The following is an 18,398-nucleotide window of genomic DNA, read 5'->3' as shown; positions in this document are numbered from 1 at the left end:
CTTCCTAGAGGTGATCCCGATCGATTGGGTGAGTCCAACTCATCAAGTGGTCTCCTAAACTAATACTTTCAGCTTTATTTTTGCTTGTGACCAATATCCCAATGGCACTATATATGAGTTTAATCCAATCTCACTTGAGGGCCCTTTTTTAAAAGTTTGTATCCTTTGTGTTGGGCCTTGGTAAGAAAATGGGCCACGTGATCTTCACGTGCACGCTTCAAACACTTGTCACTTTAACTTGAAACCAGTGACAACCCAAGTTCGTTACTTTCCGATGGAGAAACATCAGATACCGATGGAGTACTTGTCGGTTGGGTTCATCGGAGCTGGAAAGATGGCGGAGAGTATAGCCAGAGGAATGGTCGCCTCTGGTCTGCTTCCTCCGCATCACATCTCAACCGCCGTTCACTCGAATCTCAGTCGCCATGAAGTCTTCCAATCCTTTGGCGTCAATGTCTTCTCCAGTAATGAAGAAGTAAGCCGATCTCTCTCTTTATTAGATGTCCCACATCGGACAAATCAAATGTCTTTGGGCAATATATAAGTGTACGGGTAAACCTCCACTCAAAAGCTACCCATACACTTATATATTGCCCAAGGACAATTGATTTGTCCGATGTGGGACATCTAATACTCTTTAACTTGTCTATACAACTATCATGAATGTTAGTGGTACGTTGACAGGTCGTTGAAGAAAGCGATGTTGTGATTTTCTCTGTGAAACCTCAAGTTGGTATGTTTGTCTACCTCTCTCTGTGTTGTATTCTCTTTGGAATATCTTTGTACTGATTTAAAGCTGTGCCTGTTGTATTGCAGTTAAGAAGGCCATCACGGAGTTAAGGTCTAAGCTGACGAAGGATAAGCTTCTGGTTTCAGTTGCAGCTGGAATTACGCTGAAAGATCTACAGGTTTGTATAGAAACAAATGGTTATATATCACTATCAATGGCGTTGCAGTGTTAGTTTCTAGACTTCCGTTTTTGGTTTAAACGCTGAAAAGTCTCCTTTTGTTTTGTTTTGTTTGATGCTAGGAATGGTCTGGTCACGATCGATTCATAAGGGTGATGCCTAATACACCAGCAGCAGTTGGTGAGGGAGCTTCAGGTCGTTTCTCTCAGAGTCCCTATTTGTGTTTTTTTTCTTCTTCTGATGAAATTGTGTGTGGTTGCTTTTCTCTTTTGAAATTATGATATGCATACGGTTGCTGAAAATTATGTCTTTGTGTAAAACAGTAATGAGTCTCGGAACAGCGGCAAGTGAAGAAGATGGAGCACTTGTTGCTAAGTTGTTTGGCTCGGTGGGGAAGATGTTTAAAGCCGATGAGAAAATGTTTGATGCTGTTACTGGTCTCAGGTACGTAACGGTTTCTCAATGCTTAAGTTGTTCAAGTCGCCCACTAATCAAGTAATCATTACAGTGGAAGTGGACCAGCATACGTATTCTTAGCCATTGAAGCTTTGGCTGATGGGGGAGTAGCTGCTGGTTTACCCCGAGAACTCGCACTTGGCTTAGCTTCACAAACGGTCAGTGAACCGACCCATACAGCTTCTTTATTCACTTTCTTTTTCTGTTTGTTTGGTATTGAATAACTGAGGTGTTGGTCTCTGGCAGGTTCTTGGAGCTGCAACAATGGTGAGCAAGACAGGGAAGCATCCAGGTGTGTTGAAAGATGATGTTACTTCACCTGGCGGGACTACAATAGCCGGAGTTCATGAACTGGAGAAAGGTTCTTTCCGTGCGACACTTATGAATGCTGTTGTTGCTGCAGCTAATCGAAGCCGCGAGCTCTCGCAGAGCTGAATTATATAGAGAATGTTGCTCTTATTGTTTCACCCTCCTTGGTAGAGGTGAAAGCTATTTATCTTGACTCTATATTGGTCAAGATCTCAGATACTTTTTATTGTTTTTATTCTAATAAAAGTCAACTTCCAGAGTTGGGTGTTAACAAGGGTGGATCCAAACTCAGGTTGGAAGCTTGTAAATGACTAAGGTGGATTGACTTGGCTAAACCATCTGATTCTATTATTCAAGGTCTTAATCTAGGCAAAACTCCAACAAGGAAGATGCATATTTACAAAAAGTAAAAAACAATAACGTTGTGAAGAATCAGACTTAAATCGTTAAAGGGTACGACCAAATTGCATTAAAACAAAATACTCGGACTATCTTACCAAACATTGGTATGAATATATACACATAAGAAAAAACAAAAAAATAGAAGCAAAACACTGACAGAAGAAGACCAACCAGAAAAATAACAAAGATTTTTAATAACCGATTTTCACTCTCTTTACCGGTCCATAATTTGCCAATTTGGTTGATCATGGCCGGAGAATACCATGTAACCGTATGAGATCCGTAGCAAACGGTTTAAAAAAGAATTGAAAATGTAGTAGAGAAGGCTTATAACTATGATGAAGATGATGAACCTGTAGTAACACTAACCAACCCCTCCCGCGCAGTCACTGCCACAACATTGGTGACACGAAGAACGGCTTGTGCGCTTAGAGCAGACAGCTTTGACTGGCAGAAGATTTCCCAAGTAATTGGCTCTGCCTCTGGGATTTGATCTTCCTCTGGCGATGATGATGTCTCGGGTTTGACGAGAGGATGAGCTTTTTCGTACACGGTCTGAAGTTCTAGTAAGACGATCCGTGCAGCCTCGCGGGATTCAGGGAGCTGATCGCTAAGCTGAGACGCGGCTGCTTGAACTAATTTGTCGATTCCATATTCTTTAATACCTTCAACTCCCTGGAATATGTATAACATAGCGCAAGAAGTTGTTGGAATTGCTACATAACACGTGATGCCTTTGTGAGAGAGATATGGGGAAAGAACAGGAGTTGAACTTGTATTACCAGTCGAGGTACACTTCTGGAAAAGCATGATGATGCTTTTGCACGGATCCGAGGATTCCTGTTCTTGAGACAAGGTTGCAGCTTTGGTAACAGCAAAGTTGGGGAAACGTATTTGGTCATCGATGTTAAAGCCTTCTCTGCTGCCTCGCAGACAAACCTTTTATCTTGCGAAGACTTGAGGAGGAGTTGAGTAAGCTGAGAGTATGAAAACGTTTGTAATAACAAGTAAAATCCAATCAACGAACGCAATAAAGAGAGTGAACAAAGAGCTACCAGAGAATCCAACAGATCTGTTATATGGTCGTTGTATGCACTGAAGATGTCTGCAGACGTCATGCACGCCGTTTTACACACCGCACTTCTTGGATTTTTCAGTGATTTCACGACTAGTGGGATCACTTTCTCGCTGTGAAATGGGATATCATCATGAAACTTCCATTTTACAATCTACTCTAAGAGATAATAAAGAGAACATGGCTTACATCATATGAAGCATTGCTTCCTTGTGGAATATCGAAAGGCGACGAACGTTATTAAGAGCATCACAGACAGATACCCAATCCTTTGAGTCCAGACCAGCTAGAACCGACTGAAAGAAAAAGAATGAGATCAAACTAATTCGTCTTGCATTAAAAAAAAAGCATACTTCTAATCTCTAAATACATAGATACACCAGTAACAGCTTCATCACAGTTATAAACCTATGGGTTATACTAATGAAAATGAGATTTTGATGAAAACCATAACACATAAGCAAGAAACAGGAAAAAAAAAAACCTTGAGCACTGCATCAGCATCGTCTACATTATCCAAGTTCTCGGACTCAATGTATTCAACTTCCACGGTAGCTTTCTCTACCTCGGGCTTCTCTGATTCTCCAACGCTAGGTAATGGTCCATTCATTTTGCCAACACAAGGCTTGGCTAAGCTTGCTTAACATTCACTCATCTTCTCAGTTAAAGGAAGAGTATTCAAATCTTTTAACGTATTAGTGGCCATACGTGACGTCACCTGCGTAATCAATGAAAGATTAATAATCTACTTTGCACAAACACATTCTCTAATTTCTTCACACACACAGAGCTTAGAGGATACTGAATCTTCGTAATACATTCACACTAAGCCTAAACTGAGACATTCAAATCCGTTTCTAGCTCATCAACCTAACAATAGATCCTCGAAATTCAAGTGTATAAAGCCTAACTCACACCGGAAAACATCAGATTAAGAATCTATCGGAGTAAGTCTACTTGTCCACTTCGCAGACTGCTGAAATAAGATCAAAGCGGAGACCTATTCAACAGAAGAAAAAAAGGAATACGGCATAGATCTACATTTCGAGCTTCGAGCAATTTACCATTAACAACAATAGAACACGATCTCACTCGAGAACTCTCAGAAAGATCTCAATTCGTTAGCAATTTTTACCGGCGAATCACGCGGCGGCGAAAACGTAGGAGCTTCTGAGTACGATAGGGAAACGCCGTGGACTCGGAAGTCGCAGACCTTAAAATATAATTTAAGGAAAATCCCATTTTGGTTATGCCTCATGCTTATTTTTACTATGAGAAGAGAAAATGATTACATGTTTTAATTTTTATTATGACATATTATAATGTACATTTTTAATTCTATTATATATTCACTATTAATTAAAATGATAAACTAGTAATAGAATTGTAAATTAATATATAATTTTTACATTAACTTAGAACAAAATAAAATAAAATATGTAACTATTTATATTGTTCAAAGTTAATTGTAAATATATTTGTTAGTTAAGTGTTTAAATTGTACCTTTATTCATTAATTGGTGGTAAAAATGGCCAGCCTAAAACACTGTTTATTAGAAACTTGAGACAAAGATCATTTAAAATTAAAGAACTTGCAGTTGCTGTAGTGTCTAATTTTTTTTATTTAAAATTTAAATCTCTGATAGTTTTTTTGGTTTTCAGACCATAAGTTACATGGAAGACCGCATCGTTGATTTGGAATTGTTTTTCAGGTGGTGTTTTGATTACATACATTTAATTGTTGATTTTACTGAGCGGAGAGATTGGTGCAAAGACTCAAAGACTCAAAGTTCGTTAACTTTGTTTCATGTGTCTTGTTACTTGTACACAGGCAGAGTCTTTACAAACAGCAGAAACTGTTGTAATCGCCCTAATGTTGTGTCCCTCAAGCATTGCTTTTTTCTCAACGACCGAGAAAGATGAGTTGTACGTATCTCAATTTGGTCCTTGAATACGTTCCTGAGACTGTCTATCGCGTCTCAAAGCATTACAGTCGGGCTAACCAGAGGATGCCCATGATCTATGTTAAACTCTATACATATCAGGTAATGCTTTCTCACTCATCCCATGAGAATATGTTCGCATAATTTAGAACTAATTAAAGAAAATAATAACTATAATAATAATGTCTTTTATTTGGGTAATCATGTTTTTTTTTTTTTTTTGTAAAAGGCTTTCATATTAAAATGCATAAATGGTACAAGTATGAGTTTTCACTCATAAGTTTGAGAAAGTTTGCAACAAGAGGAGGGTTTTAGCACAACCCGAGTGAAGGGTTCACAAATGAAACCTAATAGGAAAGAAAAAAAAGACCAAACTAGTGGAAATGGTTTCCTCGGCCACGTCGACCTTTTTTACCCCTTCCTCTAACATTTGTCCATTCCATTTCTTGAACCTTTTGTGTTGGTTTTATTGGTCTTCCTCCTCTAGTTAAGTTATAACTAGAGGTTTCTCCAACCACTTCTAAACCAGTTTCTTTTCCATAAGCAAGAGGAGTCTCCGGCTCCATGTGGAAATGATGATGGTTGGGAGTGAGAGGCGAGAGAGGACCAACTTGTTGCTCATTTTCAGAAGCATGTGAAGCTTCGAAAATGTTAACTTGTGATGGAATTTCTTCCATAATTTGTGTCTGAGAGGGCGCAGCAATTGTGGCTGCTAACATAGGTAAAGTATCATCAATCTTTAAACAAGAGGTAGAGTGTACCTCATGTGAGTGTGTGATCGGACCAGAAGTTACATCCTCAGAGGGAGTAGTGACAGACAAGTTTTTTGGAGTCTCATGTGCTTGGTGACCAGAAGGTGATTGCAAGTTTGGTTCCAAGTGGTTGACATGTGAACTAGGGGTGTTTTGCAACAATCCTATATCCACTATTGGGATCTCTTCATTGGGACTAGGAGTTTCTTTTATAATAACAGCAGATCCCAGTGGCTTTGGAGGAAGTAAACACCTCTTCTCTCTATGGCCAAGTGCTCCACATCTTTCACACGCGCTAGGAATCCAAGAATACTCCACATCTACCAAGTAAATATTGCCTTGTTTGTCATCAAGAGCAATTAGCTTTGGGAACGGTTTGTCTAGCTCAACCTCAACTAAAATTTTTGCTTCCCCCATATTTGTTGGATCTAAACGAGGCCTATGCGTAAGCATTGGCTCTCCCAAACCTGATGCTATGTGGCTGATACCCAATCTAGAGAAGCATGAATCCGGAATATTCTTGAGGGTTACCCAGACCGGTAATGTAGAAATCTCCGGGATTTTGAAAGAGTTTACGGGACTCCAAGGAGCCACAAATAGGAGACAATCATCCACATGCCACACTCCCCGTTGAATAACCCATTTGCGAGTATTTTCATGAGGAATATGAAACAAAAACGACGACTCTCCTAATTTCCGACAAGATATCTTACATTCCCGTCCCCATAGTCTATTCAAGACAGCATGAATAAGGCCTCCTGGTGGGTTAGAACACCTGTGGAATTGTCCAACAACATATTCTTCCTTATTCTCAGGTCCTAGTCTAAGAACCTTAGAAGGAATTGTCACCTGAGGAGTTCCATCAAGTCGATATGTAGGTTCAGCAGCTCGAAAAAGATTTCTTGAGGACTGGTTCATGCGAGCAGACCATGGAAACCGAAGACTACCATCATCCTTGAGAGCCGGAGGAGGCATTTTATCCATTGGAGGATACGACAATTGCTCCTTCTTATGCTTGTGACCGATGATAGATTCATTAAGTGACGGCCAAAAGGAGGCTATTTGGCCTTTTACCACGTCTGAGACACCGAGCTTTGGAGTAGCAGGTACAGGAGGGGTAGGTGGAGGTGTGAAGTGTAGTGGTTTCGACCACGCTCCCATGGATCGGACAAAGACGGTTTCTGTTGCGGGCTCCTCATCAAGGTCACCATTTTCAGAAACGTCATCGTCAGCAGTAGGTACCATTGGTGGTGCTTCCTCATCAACATTAGTGGGTTCATCAGTTTGAGGCGGAGATTCAGTCGGAAGTTCGATGGTTACAGAAGTAGGAGGGTCTGTGATTTCAGAGACATGAAGAGGGTCGTTGGTTGTAGATGCAGGAGGTGGATCTGTGATTGCAGAAGGAGGAGCAATGGTTGCAGAGGGAACATCAGTTACTGATTCTTTCACCGACGAAATCGGTAACGTTGGAGACACGGGTTTTGGATTGGCTGACCATCTTCCAAGATACGGCCAGCGAGGATCCGGAGAAGGAGCATGTTGCAGGTCAGATACATCAGAGGACTTTTGCGCAGCTTCAGTACTACGCGATTCATCTCCATCAGCATCCATGGAAATGGAAATGGTGACACAGGCAGGAGAGGAAGAGAGGTCTGTCTAGTAGGATACGAGACGGCACCGGCGACGACTCCGGTAGGCTTGGTCGTCGACAAATCTAGAACGTGAATGTTGAGTTTCGCTTTTTTTTCGCCGATTTGGGGGCGCGTTCTTGATACGCGCTACTTTATCAGTTATATGGGGTAATCATGTTAAATCCATTGATTACATGCAGTTACTATTTCTTATTGTGTGTTTATAGGTTCTTGGAACACCAACTCGAGAGGAAATCAACTGCATGAATCCAAACTACACTGAATTCACAAGGCTCATCCTTGGCACAAAGTAATTAAGCAAACTATTTTCACACTCTCTTTTTTTTATTTGTAAATAGATGATATCATTGAACATAGAATTTAATCAAACTTTATATGTTAAAATGGATCCACATCACACCGTTGGTGCTGCCGCCGCCGATAACGTTAACTTTTTTATGGGCCGGGTCGTAGACAACCTCGATACGATATGTGCGGGGGGTGAAGTCCACGTCGTTATCTTCGGTGGCAGTGAGCACTAGCCTTCCTCCTTCTTTGGTGAATTCCAAATCATTCCCAGGGAGATCAATCCTAAGCCTGCTCCCCGGGAGGTCAATCCGAAGCATAATCCCATTTCCCTTCATAATCTCTATCATCCCTTTACACCCTCTTTTGACGAAGGGATTCTCACCTGCCATAATTATTTATATTATAAACGTTACAAGTCGTTTACTGTATACGTATGAATTACATGATGAGCCTTTTGATGTATATAATATGTTATGGATCTAAAATACTATAACTCAGAGGACAAGTCGTTTACTGTATACGTATGAATTACATGCAGCTTAGCTTCAACTTTTATTTCTTTTCATGATGAGCCCTTTAATGTGTAATATGTTATGGATCGAAAACGCGAAAACTCAGAGGACATGTAATGATCTTCTCGTTCTCTTAGTTTGGAAAAAAAAAAGGAAAAAGAAAAAGAAAAAGAAAAAGAGGGCGAATGAAAATGCATGATTGGTGAGACGATCGCATGAAGGAAAACGTATTCTCCATTTTTACTCGAATCAAAAGAAATTTACAAACGGTTTGATGTATTCATAAAAAGCGTAAAATGTGTGAAGCTGGTTGATCAGCGTGTACGATGCAACGGTCGGGTCAAAATCAATAGCTCGTCCTAAGAGAAAATGAGAACTTACACGTCGTCAGTTGGTTGTCCTGCAAATCAATAACTAGATGATCCGGCACTTCAACCGTGGTAGTACTCATTTTGAGAAGTTTTCCTTTTGTTTTTTTCTTTGAGGATGCTAAATGCTATGATAGAGAGATGAGTGAAAATGAGTTTTCGGGGTACATTTATATATAGTAGAACTATATATCTAGTACCAATTACAAGTCTTCATTCTTACAAAAACCAAGACAGGTTGTTGAGGGCTTGGAGTTGCAAGAAAACAGTTGGGTAAAGTGCATTCATAACTTATGTTTGTAGGAATTACTAAAAATGTTCATACTGAAAGTCTTTCACACACACACACACAAAAGAAAAGGGAAAACCAAATCGAGAAGAAGGTTCGAAGAATTGGTTAAAGCACATTCTACTTTATGTTGTAGGTATTACTAAAATGTTCATATATACTGAGACTCTCTGTCACACACACACAAAAAGAAAAGGGAAAACCAAATCGAGAAGAAGGTTCGAAGAGTTGGTTAAAGCGCATTCTAATTTATGTTGTAGGTATTACTAAAATGTTCATATATACTGAGACTCTCTGTCACACACACAAAAAAAAGAAAAGGGAAAACCAAATCAAGAAGAAGGTTTGAAGAGTTGGTTAGAGCGCATTCATAATTATGTTTGTAAGTATTACTAAAATGTTCAGTTACAAATAAAAAAGTACTACTAAAATGTTCATATATGCTTAAACTCTCTCTCACTCACACAAAAAAAAAAAGAAAAGGGAAAGCCAAATCGAGAAGAAGGTCTGAACATGTACGTAGGCAAAGACCGAAAAGGAAATATGAGTACACGAACCAATAAAAATACATTAAACAAAAACATTGCATGAAAATAAAATAACATGTTGTTGAGCATTGAACCAATCAAATTAAACTCAAGCGTATTAACCACATGATTCCAAATATACCTACCAATCAAATTAAACCAAGTGTACCTGCCATGTTAATCATAAAATTTTCTGAATTAGCAAAATCTTAATAACAAAATGAAAAGGAAAAAAAGCATTAAATAAATTGTATGTACCAAAATCCTATATATATACGCATTACTCATATTCATCGATCTATATCTCACTAATATCTTTTCTTAAACAAACAAAAACACAATGTTTTTCCCTAAATCCAGGGCCGTGCCTGAGAATTTTAGGCCCTAAAGCCCAATTATTAATTTGGTCCCTCAAAACTATGAGAATTTAAAATGTTATGGGGAAGAATCGAACTCGGCACCTTTTATACATCTAATAAGTACATTACCAACCCAGCCACTTAGTTATTTCTGTTAGGATTTGGCCCCTAATATTTATATAACTTTTCAAGGCCCCAAGCATATGCTTGATTGGCTTTTACTCAGGCACGGCCCTGCCTAAATCTGGTCTAGAAAAGATTGAATTTTCCAGCAGCTCCGCTGAAGAGCCAAATCACTTTGTGATTGATCTAGAGGAGGAAACTGATATCGTAAATGACCCTGCTGCGCGTAAGTTCGATCTGCTGTCAAAATCTCTTTCTGTTTTCTTTTTCCAAAATGTTAAATTGATTTACATTTTGGTTTGTTAGATTTCAATCCCTGTGTAACACAAGGTAGCCGAAAAGCGTATGCGATAAAGACGGCCACTGAGAGGAAGATTGTGGTGAAAATCGATATACCCGGTTGCACGAAGTTGGACACATTCGATATCCATCTCAACAAAGTTCGGTTTACCGCGACGGAAGTTCAACCTGGTGCGGTTGGCTTGAGTTTCAAGTTTGCGGCGAGGGAGTACGACGGCTCTATTCTCTTCAAGTACAAGGCGTACGAGAACAACGACATCACCTACAACATCACTTACGGCGTCCTCCGCGTAACCTTCTCCAGCACCAACTAAGTTTCTATAATTTCTATAGTTTTACATTTATCTAAAGAAATAAAAGTCGGCGGCATGACATGCTTAGTATTTATAATAAACAAAAGTTAATTTAATATCTATGGTTCGTCGTGTGGATTGAGTCGAAATGGTTTAGTTTTCTATTGGACTGATGAATGAAATCGTCGGATTGCTTGTATCCCTTGCTTGATAAACAAAAGTTAATTTTAAGATTTTAAAACACAAACAGAAAAGCATATTCTACGCCTCCTACTCCTTATACTTGTGGTAAAAATTGACTCACCCGACATACTTTGATCCGTTCTATTCCATTGCGAGTTTAATATATTATATATGACTAATTCATCTTTTCGGATTTATTGATATATGTTTTCAACCCATTTAACCAATTTGCTATATAAATATGCTTGGCCTTTCACCATTGACCCATTATGAGCTTAACTCATTAGAGTCGTCGGCTGGATTGGGTTGTATTAATCCACTATGACTCTCCTTTCACACACACACACAACAAGAAGGTTTGTCCAAAAGCAATGATGATACTTGCACTATTTGAGAAAAAAAAAGAGAGTTTCTTTTGATTAAATAATCATTAAAAATACTTAAGATAGACTAGGTAATTCTTAAAAATTATATAAAAAAGTTTAATATTATACTTATAAACTTTTATGGGAAAGTTAGCTTACATTATCAAAAAATAAAAATAAATTGTAATCTAATTTAGATTAAAGACTAACCCCTAAAACTTATAAAAATCTATTCAGAAAATCTAACATATATGATATACCTATAAAATACTTTTCATAACAACACCAGTAAGAGATTTCTTATAGATTTAGTTACAGTTAAATCTATAAAGAAATAAAACTATAATTAACATATTTTGAAGACAAAGATTTGATACATTCTTTAAATTAGATTAGTACATTAATTTATACTATGTCAATATCAAATTTTATAGAAAAGATCTCTATGTATACTTACATAATTGTATAATGTCAGTATAAAGAGGTTTAAACGGACAAAGAGATCATTGAGAAATTAAAGTATGGGCTTAAAACTAGGAGTGATGAAAAATAAAGAGGACAAGAAAAATTATGAAAAAGATGGTGAGTGTGATATTCCTCATGATCTCATGAGGGAGATATTACTGAGACTTCCAGCGAAATCATTGCTAAGGTTTCGATGTGTATCAAAGTTATGGTTCTCTACCACTACAGATCCAAGTTTCATTAATTTGTTCGCCACTCAGTCATCAACTCGTCCGTATCTTGAACTCTGTTTTACAAAAGAGGACAACTGGTTATTTTTCTCATTAGCGCAAAAGTCTTTATCTCATCATCATATGGACCATATCACCCTCCCAAAAGAAGACCGGTTCATCAATGATTTTGAGTCCATACTTGGCTTGATCTCCTTCCAATATTTAAATTATTTTGTGATCTGGAATCCTACCATAAGACAACATGTAACCATACCCAAACCCAAAGATTCATGGCATACAAGAAGCTATTTAGGATATGATCCTATTGGAGATACATATAAGCTACTTTGTATGTCAAATACTTCTGATTCCAGACCTCAAGTTCTTACATTAGGAGCTCAAGAATCATGGAGATTGATTAAAAACAGTCCTATGCATTACCAGACGAATAATGGAAAATACATCAACGGGTTCATCTTTTATGAAGCGTATTTACGATATGAATATTATGGAACTCTTGTTGATCGTGGATGTCCTTCGTATATTTATCGCGAAGGTCTAGATAGAAAAACCATAATGCGTTTTGATGTGAGGTCTGAGGAGTTTAAACCAATCCAAATGCCCCCGCATTTTAGTCACAAAACAAGGCATGCTCTGGTAAATTACGAGGGCAAAGTGGCACGTATTTGTCAAGAATCATCTTTTATAATTTTATGGATCCTTGAAGATGTTGACAAAGAAAAATGGTCATACAAAGAGTTCCATGTGCCTTTTCCCCCAGAAGATCCAATTGAAGCATATGACTATAGTATAAATATACTATCACAACAAAACGAGAACTACATTCTAAATGGTATCCATGATGACACTGGTGAATTAGTGAAATATATTCTAAGTGGTATTAATGATGACACTGGTGAATTTATTTTCATACCATTAACAATGTGGTGTGGTGACAAAGAGGCGTATGTCTTTTGTTATGATCCAAAGAAAAAATATCAAGGAAGATCAGATTTGAAGGAACTGGGTACGTTGACAATTTTAAGCGTGGTTATAAACTCAAACACTGGGTATTTGCTTATTGTTTCCCTAATCATATTGAGAGTCTTGTGTCTCTCAACAACCTAACTTTCCCGCATTAAATATTTTATATGGAGTTATTCTTCCGTTCACCTCATAGGGCAGTGGCATCATAGGGCAGTGGCAGAGTCAGAACTATTTTTAACTGGAGTTTTAATATGTATATATTATTATTACAAAAATATTTTTTTTTACAAATTTAATGGAGACATTTGAAAACTTATACATAAATTAGTAGAGTCAAATGCTATATTTTAACTAAATATTGTAATAACTTAAGAAAAAAATTGACTAATTTTTTTTCTCCAATTTGAGTGGGGTCATCTGATCCCACAATCTACTTTCCCTCATATCCTAGGGTGAATTTCTAAGTTCATCAATCAATAGAATTTTATTATTTTTTTTTTGATATATTTTTTTTAAAAAAATGTATATTGTCAAGTTATATTTAAAAATAAAAATATGTGTAAGTGTAAATAGACAGAAGTATGTGTAGATGTAATTTTTTCTATTATTTTCCGGGTATCATGCAAAATTAATCTAACTAGATTCTTTGTCCGCGCTACGCGCAGAAAATGCTTTTAATTAAATATATTAATTTTAAGGTAGAGATCTATTTGTGAAAAAGGTGGAAATCTCTTAAAATATTGAAAATGTATTTGCTAGTTTTAATTAAAATTTGATTGGATGCCTATAACTTTTTCTAGTTGGAGAGATAAAATCAGTGAATGAATTGATCAAGATAGATTTAGTGCACTTATTATATTCAAAGACATAGTACAATAATTTGATGGGATACGAATAAAGAAACAGAAAGAGGTTGGAGAGCGTATTTTCCTCTATTGCTTTGATTTGTCCTGATGTTTTTGTTTTGTTGAATAGGCGAAGTTGCTCTTGAGTTCATTATTTGGTTGACTTGTTATTCGTCCATTGAGGTGCTTGATGTATTTGATTAAGCTGTCAGAGTAAAATCTTGTTGTTAGTGATGAAGCTTAGTTGTAGTTTTCCCGCAATAGTGAGTGTAATATTTGTATGAACAATAAATTAAATATAGATCGCTTATCTTTAGATAGTCTTATACTTGTGACGATAACAACTTGAAATTTCCGAGCTTGTGACGATAAAATTATTTATTTAAATGCTGTTCCTTCTTATTAGTGAGTTTTTATGTCAAATTTGTATTTTGTATATTTAATAACACTTTGTTGTGTTTTTATGGTTTTATTAAATGTGTTTGTAATTTTATTTTTATTGCTACGATCATGATTTTTTAGTGATAAATGATAATGTAATTTTAACATTATGTATTATGTTTTATCATATATTTTCTATTTAGATTTTCCAATCTTCATGCTGTCATTTATTTTAGAATCATTTTAGTTAGGTAATAAGTTTAAAAAACATGTAACTAAAACTGTGTATGTTGTAAATTTAGACTTTTTAGCGTAACTGGGCACTATAAATTATGAAAATTATAAATAAAATTTTTTTGGAAATTATAATATGATTTTATCTTGCTAAATATTTCTGCTGTGTTTATTTTTTGTTTTATTTCGTATTTTTAAAATTTTATTGCCCTATTTTTAATTTGCAGAGAATTGCTATTTTCAATTTTTGTACCTCCATTCTATCTTTTTGTTATTATTTAAAGGATCTGATATTTTTTAGTAGTGTATATGCAAATGAACGAAACAATATAAATATATTTTAAATTTTAATAAATTTGCAGTTTATTTTAAATTATAATTTCACTATTTTTACTACAAATTTTACTATTTCTTCTTTTTTATAAATCATATATTTGTTACTACAATAAATAAATTTATAAAAAATATAAGTAAACTATATCACTTATTCCAAAATAAATTTCATAAGGAAGCAAATAAAAAACTTTTAAAAGTGTTGTATGAGTTAAATACGCTAAAATTTCTATGACTTTTTTTTGTAACACCTCTATGAAACATATTACTATTTACTATATCATTTGTTAAACTATAAACATAAAAAAAAATATTGCAATCTAATTATAGTTAAAATATAGTTATGGATTAAAACTCAGTGTAAAAAGATAATTAAGATATTTTAAATAGATATGCACAACTTATTTAATTTTTATTATTAAATTTCATTTTTTTACAATTACTATCTTTTCGAAATACCAATCAGGTTATCAACATTGTTATTAAAAATAAAATTTTATATACTTTCTAACTTAATCTTTTATTTTATATTTCGGTTACAATATTAAGCACTAATGTATCAGTTTAAGGATTATGTGAATTTTGAGTATATCTTCAGTCCAACATTATGATCCAAAAACAGCATTTTCTTTCTTTTTTTATCTCCAGTAAAAACATTCTATTAATATCACAAATTAAAAAATATAAATTTTATTTTTTTATAACCTCTATGTTTATTATTACTATGCAGTCGAGAGCACATGCATGATCTTCAGAAGACGATTACTGATATATTGAGTATATCTTCAGTCCAAAAACATCATTTTCCTTTTTTTTTATCTCCAATAAAAACATTCTACAATCTTGTATTAATATCACAAATTGAAAAATATAAATTTTATTTTTTATAACCTCTATGTTTATTATTACTATATGCAGTCAAGAGCACATGCATGATCTTCATGAAGAAGATTAGTGATATATTGTGATACATGGTAATGAAATTTAAAAGAATTGTCTAAAGGCCTAGTAGTTGGTAACTGATCTGCTACTTTGTTTGCCTCCCTCTTAGTCCATCAGAATGAAATTGCTTCAAACTTAGTCGACCACCATTTGATCTCCCTCGAGAACAGTATGCTTTGAAGAGTTTTTAAAGTTATCTTTGCTATAAACTCTACATCCATGTTCATCATCTTAACCTGTAATTCAAGAGTAAGAATAGAGAAATTAAAAGCAACACATTTGTGTAAAATGAAAATGACAAAACAGAGTAATGCAAAGCAAGACAATCTTGTGTTAGAGTTTTACCCTTTTGAAGTCATCTATGATTTTGATGGGAACCCATCCTTGTTCATCCATTAAGGAAATGAGGTACTGATCATTCTGAAGGTTTTCGTCACTGGAAAAAAGAATAAAAATACGGAAGGTGAGCACATAAAGGTAAGGTGATATTCTACCAACCAGCAAAGATGGACTCAAGGCATGGAAATACTCAGAGACATTCCATCAGAGGTGTCAGCTCAACATAGTATCAAAAGCACAAAATATATAGATGCAAACGCATAACTTGCCACAAGTAATATTCTATTTGTTTTATGACTCTATCCTTTAAGTCGAGTTGTTCAGGAGTCATACAGAGCTTGAGGACCCTGGTTACCAGGGTGCGGACCAAAGCGTGGAGGGTAGCCTCTTATAGCTCCAGGGGGTGGAACCGGGAAGTAGTACACAGGACCTATGTCAAATGAAGAAACAAAAAAAATACAGCAATTTAGTAATTATACTCTATCTTAACACCATGTATGCTCAACCTGTCCCTTGACAGAGAATCAACATCTTACCGGGAAAACCAGGACCTGGACCAACCATGAACCCAGGACCTTGCCCCATATACGGAGGTCTCACAAAGTCCCTAGGTCCAGCTCCATGCGGCATGTTTCTTGGGCCGTAACCCCTCTGATGCTGTCTAGGATATCCTTGAGGAGGAGGTGGTGGAAGAGGGGATGCTTGCACTGGCTTCTCGTTGCCAGACTCTGCAACAGGAGCTCCAGGAATTGGGTAAGGAGGATAAAGAGCATATGGAAAATCAGGACCAGTGGGATACGACATAGGTGGAAAAGGAGGTGGATGATAAGGTACATCGTGCATGGGGTAAGCAGGAGGAGGACCACTTTGGTTGCTCTTCTAGCCTGGCTTTTAATGACGTCCAAAAGTGAGAGCTCTTCATCAAGAAAAGATCCATCAGTGTTGCATTTGATCCACTCTCGAGGAGGCAGAATCCAGTGATGTTGTCACTGCACCTCAGCTGTTCTTCTCCTCTGTTAAGGCTCATCCCCTCCCATGCTCCCTGCTTGTTTCCAGTCCTTTGCATCAGATTTAGCATATTGGAGGAGAAATTTCCAATGAAGATTACTTTGTTAACAATATAAATGATTTCTAATTCGATAGTTAAAAAAAAAAAAAGGCAAGAAAGCGAGTACCTTCCAGCGAAAACAATAATACTTTGGCGCTGATTCTTATTTTGGCAATTTTTAAGAGCAAGCTGAGCAATCTGGATCGCTGTTGTCAAATTAAACTCTCCAACATCGAGGGGTCAAAAGACAGTAAAATTGATGCCTCCTTCAAAACAACAACAATTACAAAAATTGCTTTTGAGTAGAGAGACATACTGTGCATACAGGCCAGAATCTTGCCAAGATCAGCAGAGGTAGGCGTAGTCAAGACTCTAACTCCTTACCTGCCATTGTCAAGATCCCCACACTGTTCTCCGGATTCGACTACAATCGCAAAATACAAAAATATCCCCTAAATCACAGATAAAAAGGACAATTTAAAAGCTCTAATGGAATAGAGTGTACCTGGGTTTTGGCACCGTAGAGAAGATTGACAGCTTCGGTTTGAGTCTGTAAGAGAATTGTACATCAATGATGATCTCTTTCATCGCTGGTTTCTTCTCGTCACTAATCGCTATCAAGTAGTTTCTCCTCACCCACCCGATCCATCCCGCGATGTACATGAAAAAAATTCCTGGTGTTTTAAACTCTCCCCAATGCCTCTGGTCTCCGGTCTCTGTTCACTATCAGGTGTGCTGGCCCGTCTGCACCGCACAGAAGCCCGTACTTGCCGTAGTTGTCGAACCTAACAACAAACATAAACTTGAAACAAAGATAACTAATAACCATGACTAAACGTTTGAACTTGTTTCTATCAAAAGGAAAACTCATCTTTCAAGGTCACAATTACACTTGTTTTGGCACATAAAGATTTTAGAAAAAAAAAGTATTTCAAAACCCAAAACTTATCATTCATGAATATCACCCAAATTTCATCTTACGGGATCAAATATTTGGTTTTGGCCAATTAAAACGAAAACTCCAATGAAAGAATACAGAGAGGAGAAGATATACCTTTTCTTTGAACTCAACTTCTTCCATGGCGAGTAGAATCTCTTCGTTTTGAGGCTGAGGCCACTGAATGGGTAGCAGATGCGACACTGGATGATGGATCTAATAAGGACTTTAAAAAAGCTAAAAAAGAATGAGTTTATAAAGAATGAGAAAGAGAGGAGGCCAAAGGAAATCATCAAGATGGAATTAAAGTGAACGATTGATTATGTGTAACGAAGATTGGAAAAGAAGATGAAAGGAGACGATTGATTTTTTTTTTTTTTGATCAACAGGAGACGATTGATTCGATGATGATTTTAGAAGATTAGGGTATGTCAGGTTTTTAACATGGGCCGTATATTTTCTTAAGATTTGAAAGCCCAAACGCAGGATTTTTTAAAGAAATGGCCAAGTAGAGATGACATGGCATATTTAAATCTCTTGATTGGATGTTTTTTTTTGCAGACGTGGACAT

At 36.4% G+C, this 18,398-nt stretch overlaps 4 protein-coding genes across 17 annotated transcripts; 2 read left to right on the top strand and 2 right to left on the bottom strand.

Moving 5' to 3' along the window:
- The first annotated feature begins 227 nt into the window (after positions 1-227).
- On the top strand, positions 228-2,029 carry LOC103856099 (pyrroline-5-carboxylate reductase). The gene is made up of 7 exons (XM_009133176.3): positions 228-475; positions 685-733; positions 817-908; positions 1,031-1,103; positions 1,232-1,352; positions 1,417-1,522; positions 1,611-2,029. Exons 1-7 carry the CDS (start codon positions 275-277, stop codon positions 1,797-1,799), a joined length of 831 nt encoding a protein of 276 aa, XP_009131424.1. The 5' UTR covers positions 228-274; the 3' UTR covers positions 1,800-2,029.
- An 82-nt stretch (positions 2,030-2,111) lies between these two features.
- Positions 2,112-4,432, bottom strand: LOC103856098. Of its 3 annotated transcripts, none has more exons than XM_018657458.2 (6): positions 4,286-4,432; positions 3,635-3,868; positions 3,340-3,446; positions 3,131-3,263; positions 2,858-3,052; positions 2,112-2,750 (listed from the first exon to the last, which is right to left on the bottom strand). In XM_018657458.2, the coding sequence occupies exons 2-6, from the start codon at positions 3,758-3,760 to the stop codon at positions 2,409-2,411; spliced, it is 903 nt and encodes a 300-aa protein (XP_018512974.1). In that variant the 5' UTR covers positions 3,761-3,868; positions 4,286-4,432; the 3' UTR covers positions 2,112-2,408. The 3 variants fall into 3 exon arrangements, with proteins under 3 accessions (XP_018512974.1, XP_018512973.1, XP_018512972.1); XM_018657457.2 differs by having other exon boundaries at positions 4,215-4,403; XM_018657456.2 differs by having other exon boundaries at positions 3,635-3,740; positions 4,286-4,401.
- A 5,121-nt stretch (positions 4,433-9,553) lies between these two features.
- Positions 9,554-13,164, top strand: LOC103856092 (putative F-box protein At4g21240). Of its 2 annotated transcripts, XM_033287976.1 has the most exons (3): positions 9,554-9,835; positions 10,083-10,189; positions 10,270-13,164. In XM_033287976.1, exons 1-3 carry the CDS (start codon positions 9,822-9,824, stop codon positions 10,575-10,577), a joined length of 429 nt encoding a protein of 142 aa, XP_033143867.1. In that variant the 5' UTR covers positions 9,554-9,821; the 3' UTR covers positions 10,578-13,164. The 2 variants fall into 2 exon arrangements, with proteins under 2 accessions (XP_033143867.1, XP_018512981.2); XM_018657465.2 differs by lacking the exon at positions 9,554-9,835 and having other exon boundaries at positions 10,078-10,189.
- Positions 13,165-15,422: 2,258 nt separating this feature from the next.
- LOC103832626 (la-related protein 1A-like) lies at positions 15,423-18,328 on the bottom strand. 11 transcript variants are annotated; one of them, XM_033287989.1, is made up of 8 exons: positions 17,945-18,328; positions 17,396-17,675; positions 17,018-17,314; positions 16,677-16,900; positions 16,379-16,570; positions 16,176-16,272; positions 15,849-15,939; positions 15,423-15,739 (listed from the first exon to the last, which is right to left on the bottom strand). In XM_033287989.1, the coding sequence occupies exons 5-8, from the start codon at positions 16,470-16,472 to the stop codon at positions 15,617-15,619; spliced, it is 405 nt and encodes a 134-aa protein (XP_033143880.1). In that variant the 5' UTR covers positions 16,473-16,570; positions 16,677-16,900; positions 17,018-17,314; positions 17,396-17,675; positions 17,945-18,328; the 3' UTR covers positions 15,423-15,616. The 11 variants fall into 11 exon arrangements, with proteins under 11 accessions (XP_033143880.1, XP_009106928.2, XP_033143877.1 ...); XM_009108680.3 differs by having other exon boundaries at positions 16,677-16,884; XM_033287986.1 differs by having other exon boundaries at positions 16,379-16,900; positions 17,018-17,096; positions 17,207-17,314.
- Positions 18,329-18,398: the final 70 nt, after the last annotated feature.

The sequence above is a fragment of the Brassica rapa genome, chromosome A03 (genome assembly GCF_000309985.2).
Source record: "Brassica rapa cultivar Chiifu-401-42 chromosome A03, CAAS_Brap_v3.01, whole genome shotgun sequence".
NCBI lineage: Eukaryota > Viridiplantae > Streptophyta > Magnoliopsida > Brassicales > Brassicaceae > Brassica > Brassica rapa.
Note: the sequence above shows the minus strand (reverse complement) of the source record. Positions and strands in the feature narration are given on the sequence as shown.

Coding starts and splice junctions, on each gene's coding strand:
- LOC103856092 (XM_018657465.2), top strand. CDS start 11,626: ATGGGCTTAAAACTAGGAGTGATGAAAAATAAAGAGGACAAGAAAAAT.
- LOC103856098 (XM_018657456.2), bottom strand. CDS start 4,392: ATGGGATTTTCCTTAAATTATATTTTAAGGTCTGCGACTTCCGAGTCC. Junction 3,447..3,634: donor ATGCTGATGCAGTGCTCAAG/GTTTTTTTTTTT, acceptor TTTTTCTTTCAG/TCGGTTCTAGCTGGTCTGGA. Junction 3,264..3,339: donor GAAGCAATGCTTCATATGAT/GTAAGCCATGTT, acceptor CCCATTTCACAG/CGAGAAAGTGATCCCACTAG.
- LOC103856099 (XM_009133176.3), top strand. CDS start 275: ATGGAGAAACATCAGATACCGATGGAGTACTTGTCGGTTGGGTTCATC. Junction 476..684: donor TCTTCTCCAGTAATGAAGAA/GTAAGCCGATCT, acceptor GTACGTTGACAG/GTCGTTGAAGAAAGCGATGT. Junction 1,104..1,231: donor AGTTGGTGAGGGAGCTTCAG/GTCGTTTCTCTC, acceptor TGTGTAAAACAG/TAATGAGTCTCGGAACAGCG.
- LOC103832626 (XM_033287983.1), bottom strand. CDS start 16,685: ATGCACGATGTACCTTATCATCCACCTCCTTTTCCACCTATGTCGTAT. Junction 16,273..16,378: donor TCCAGGTCCTGGTTTTCCCG/GTAAGATGTTGA, acceptor CATTTGACATAG/GTCCTGTGTACTACTTCCCG. Junction 15,940..16,175: donor AACCAGGGTCCTCAAGCTCT/GTATGACTCCTG, acceptor TCTTTTTTCCAG/TGACGAAAACCTTCAGAATG.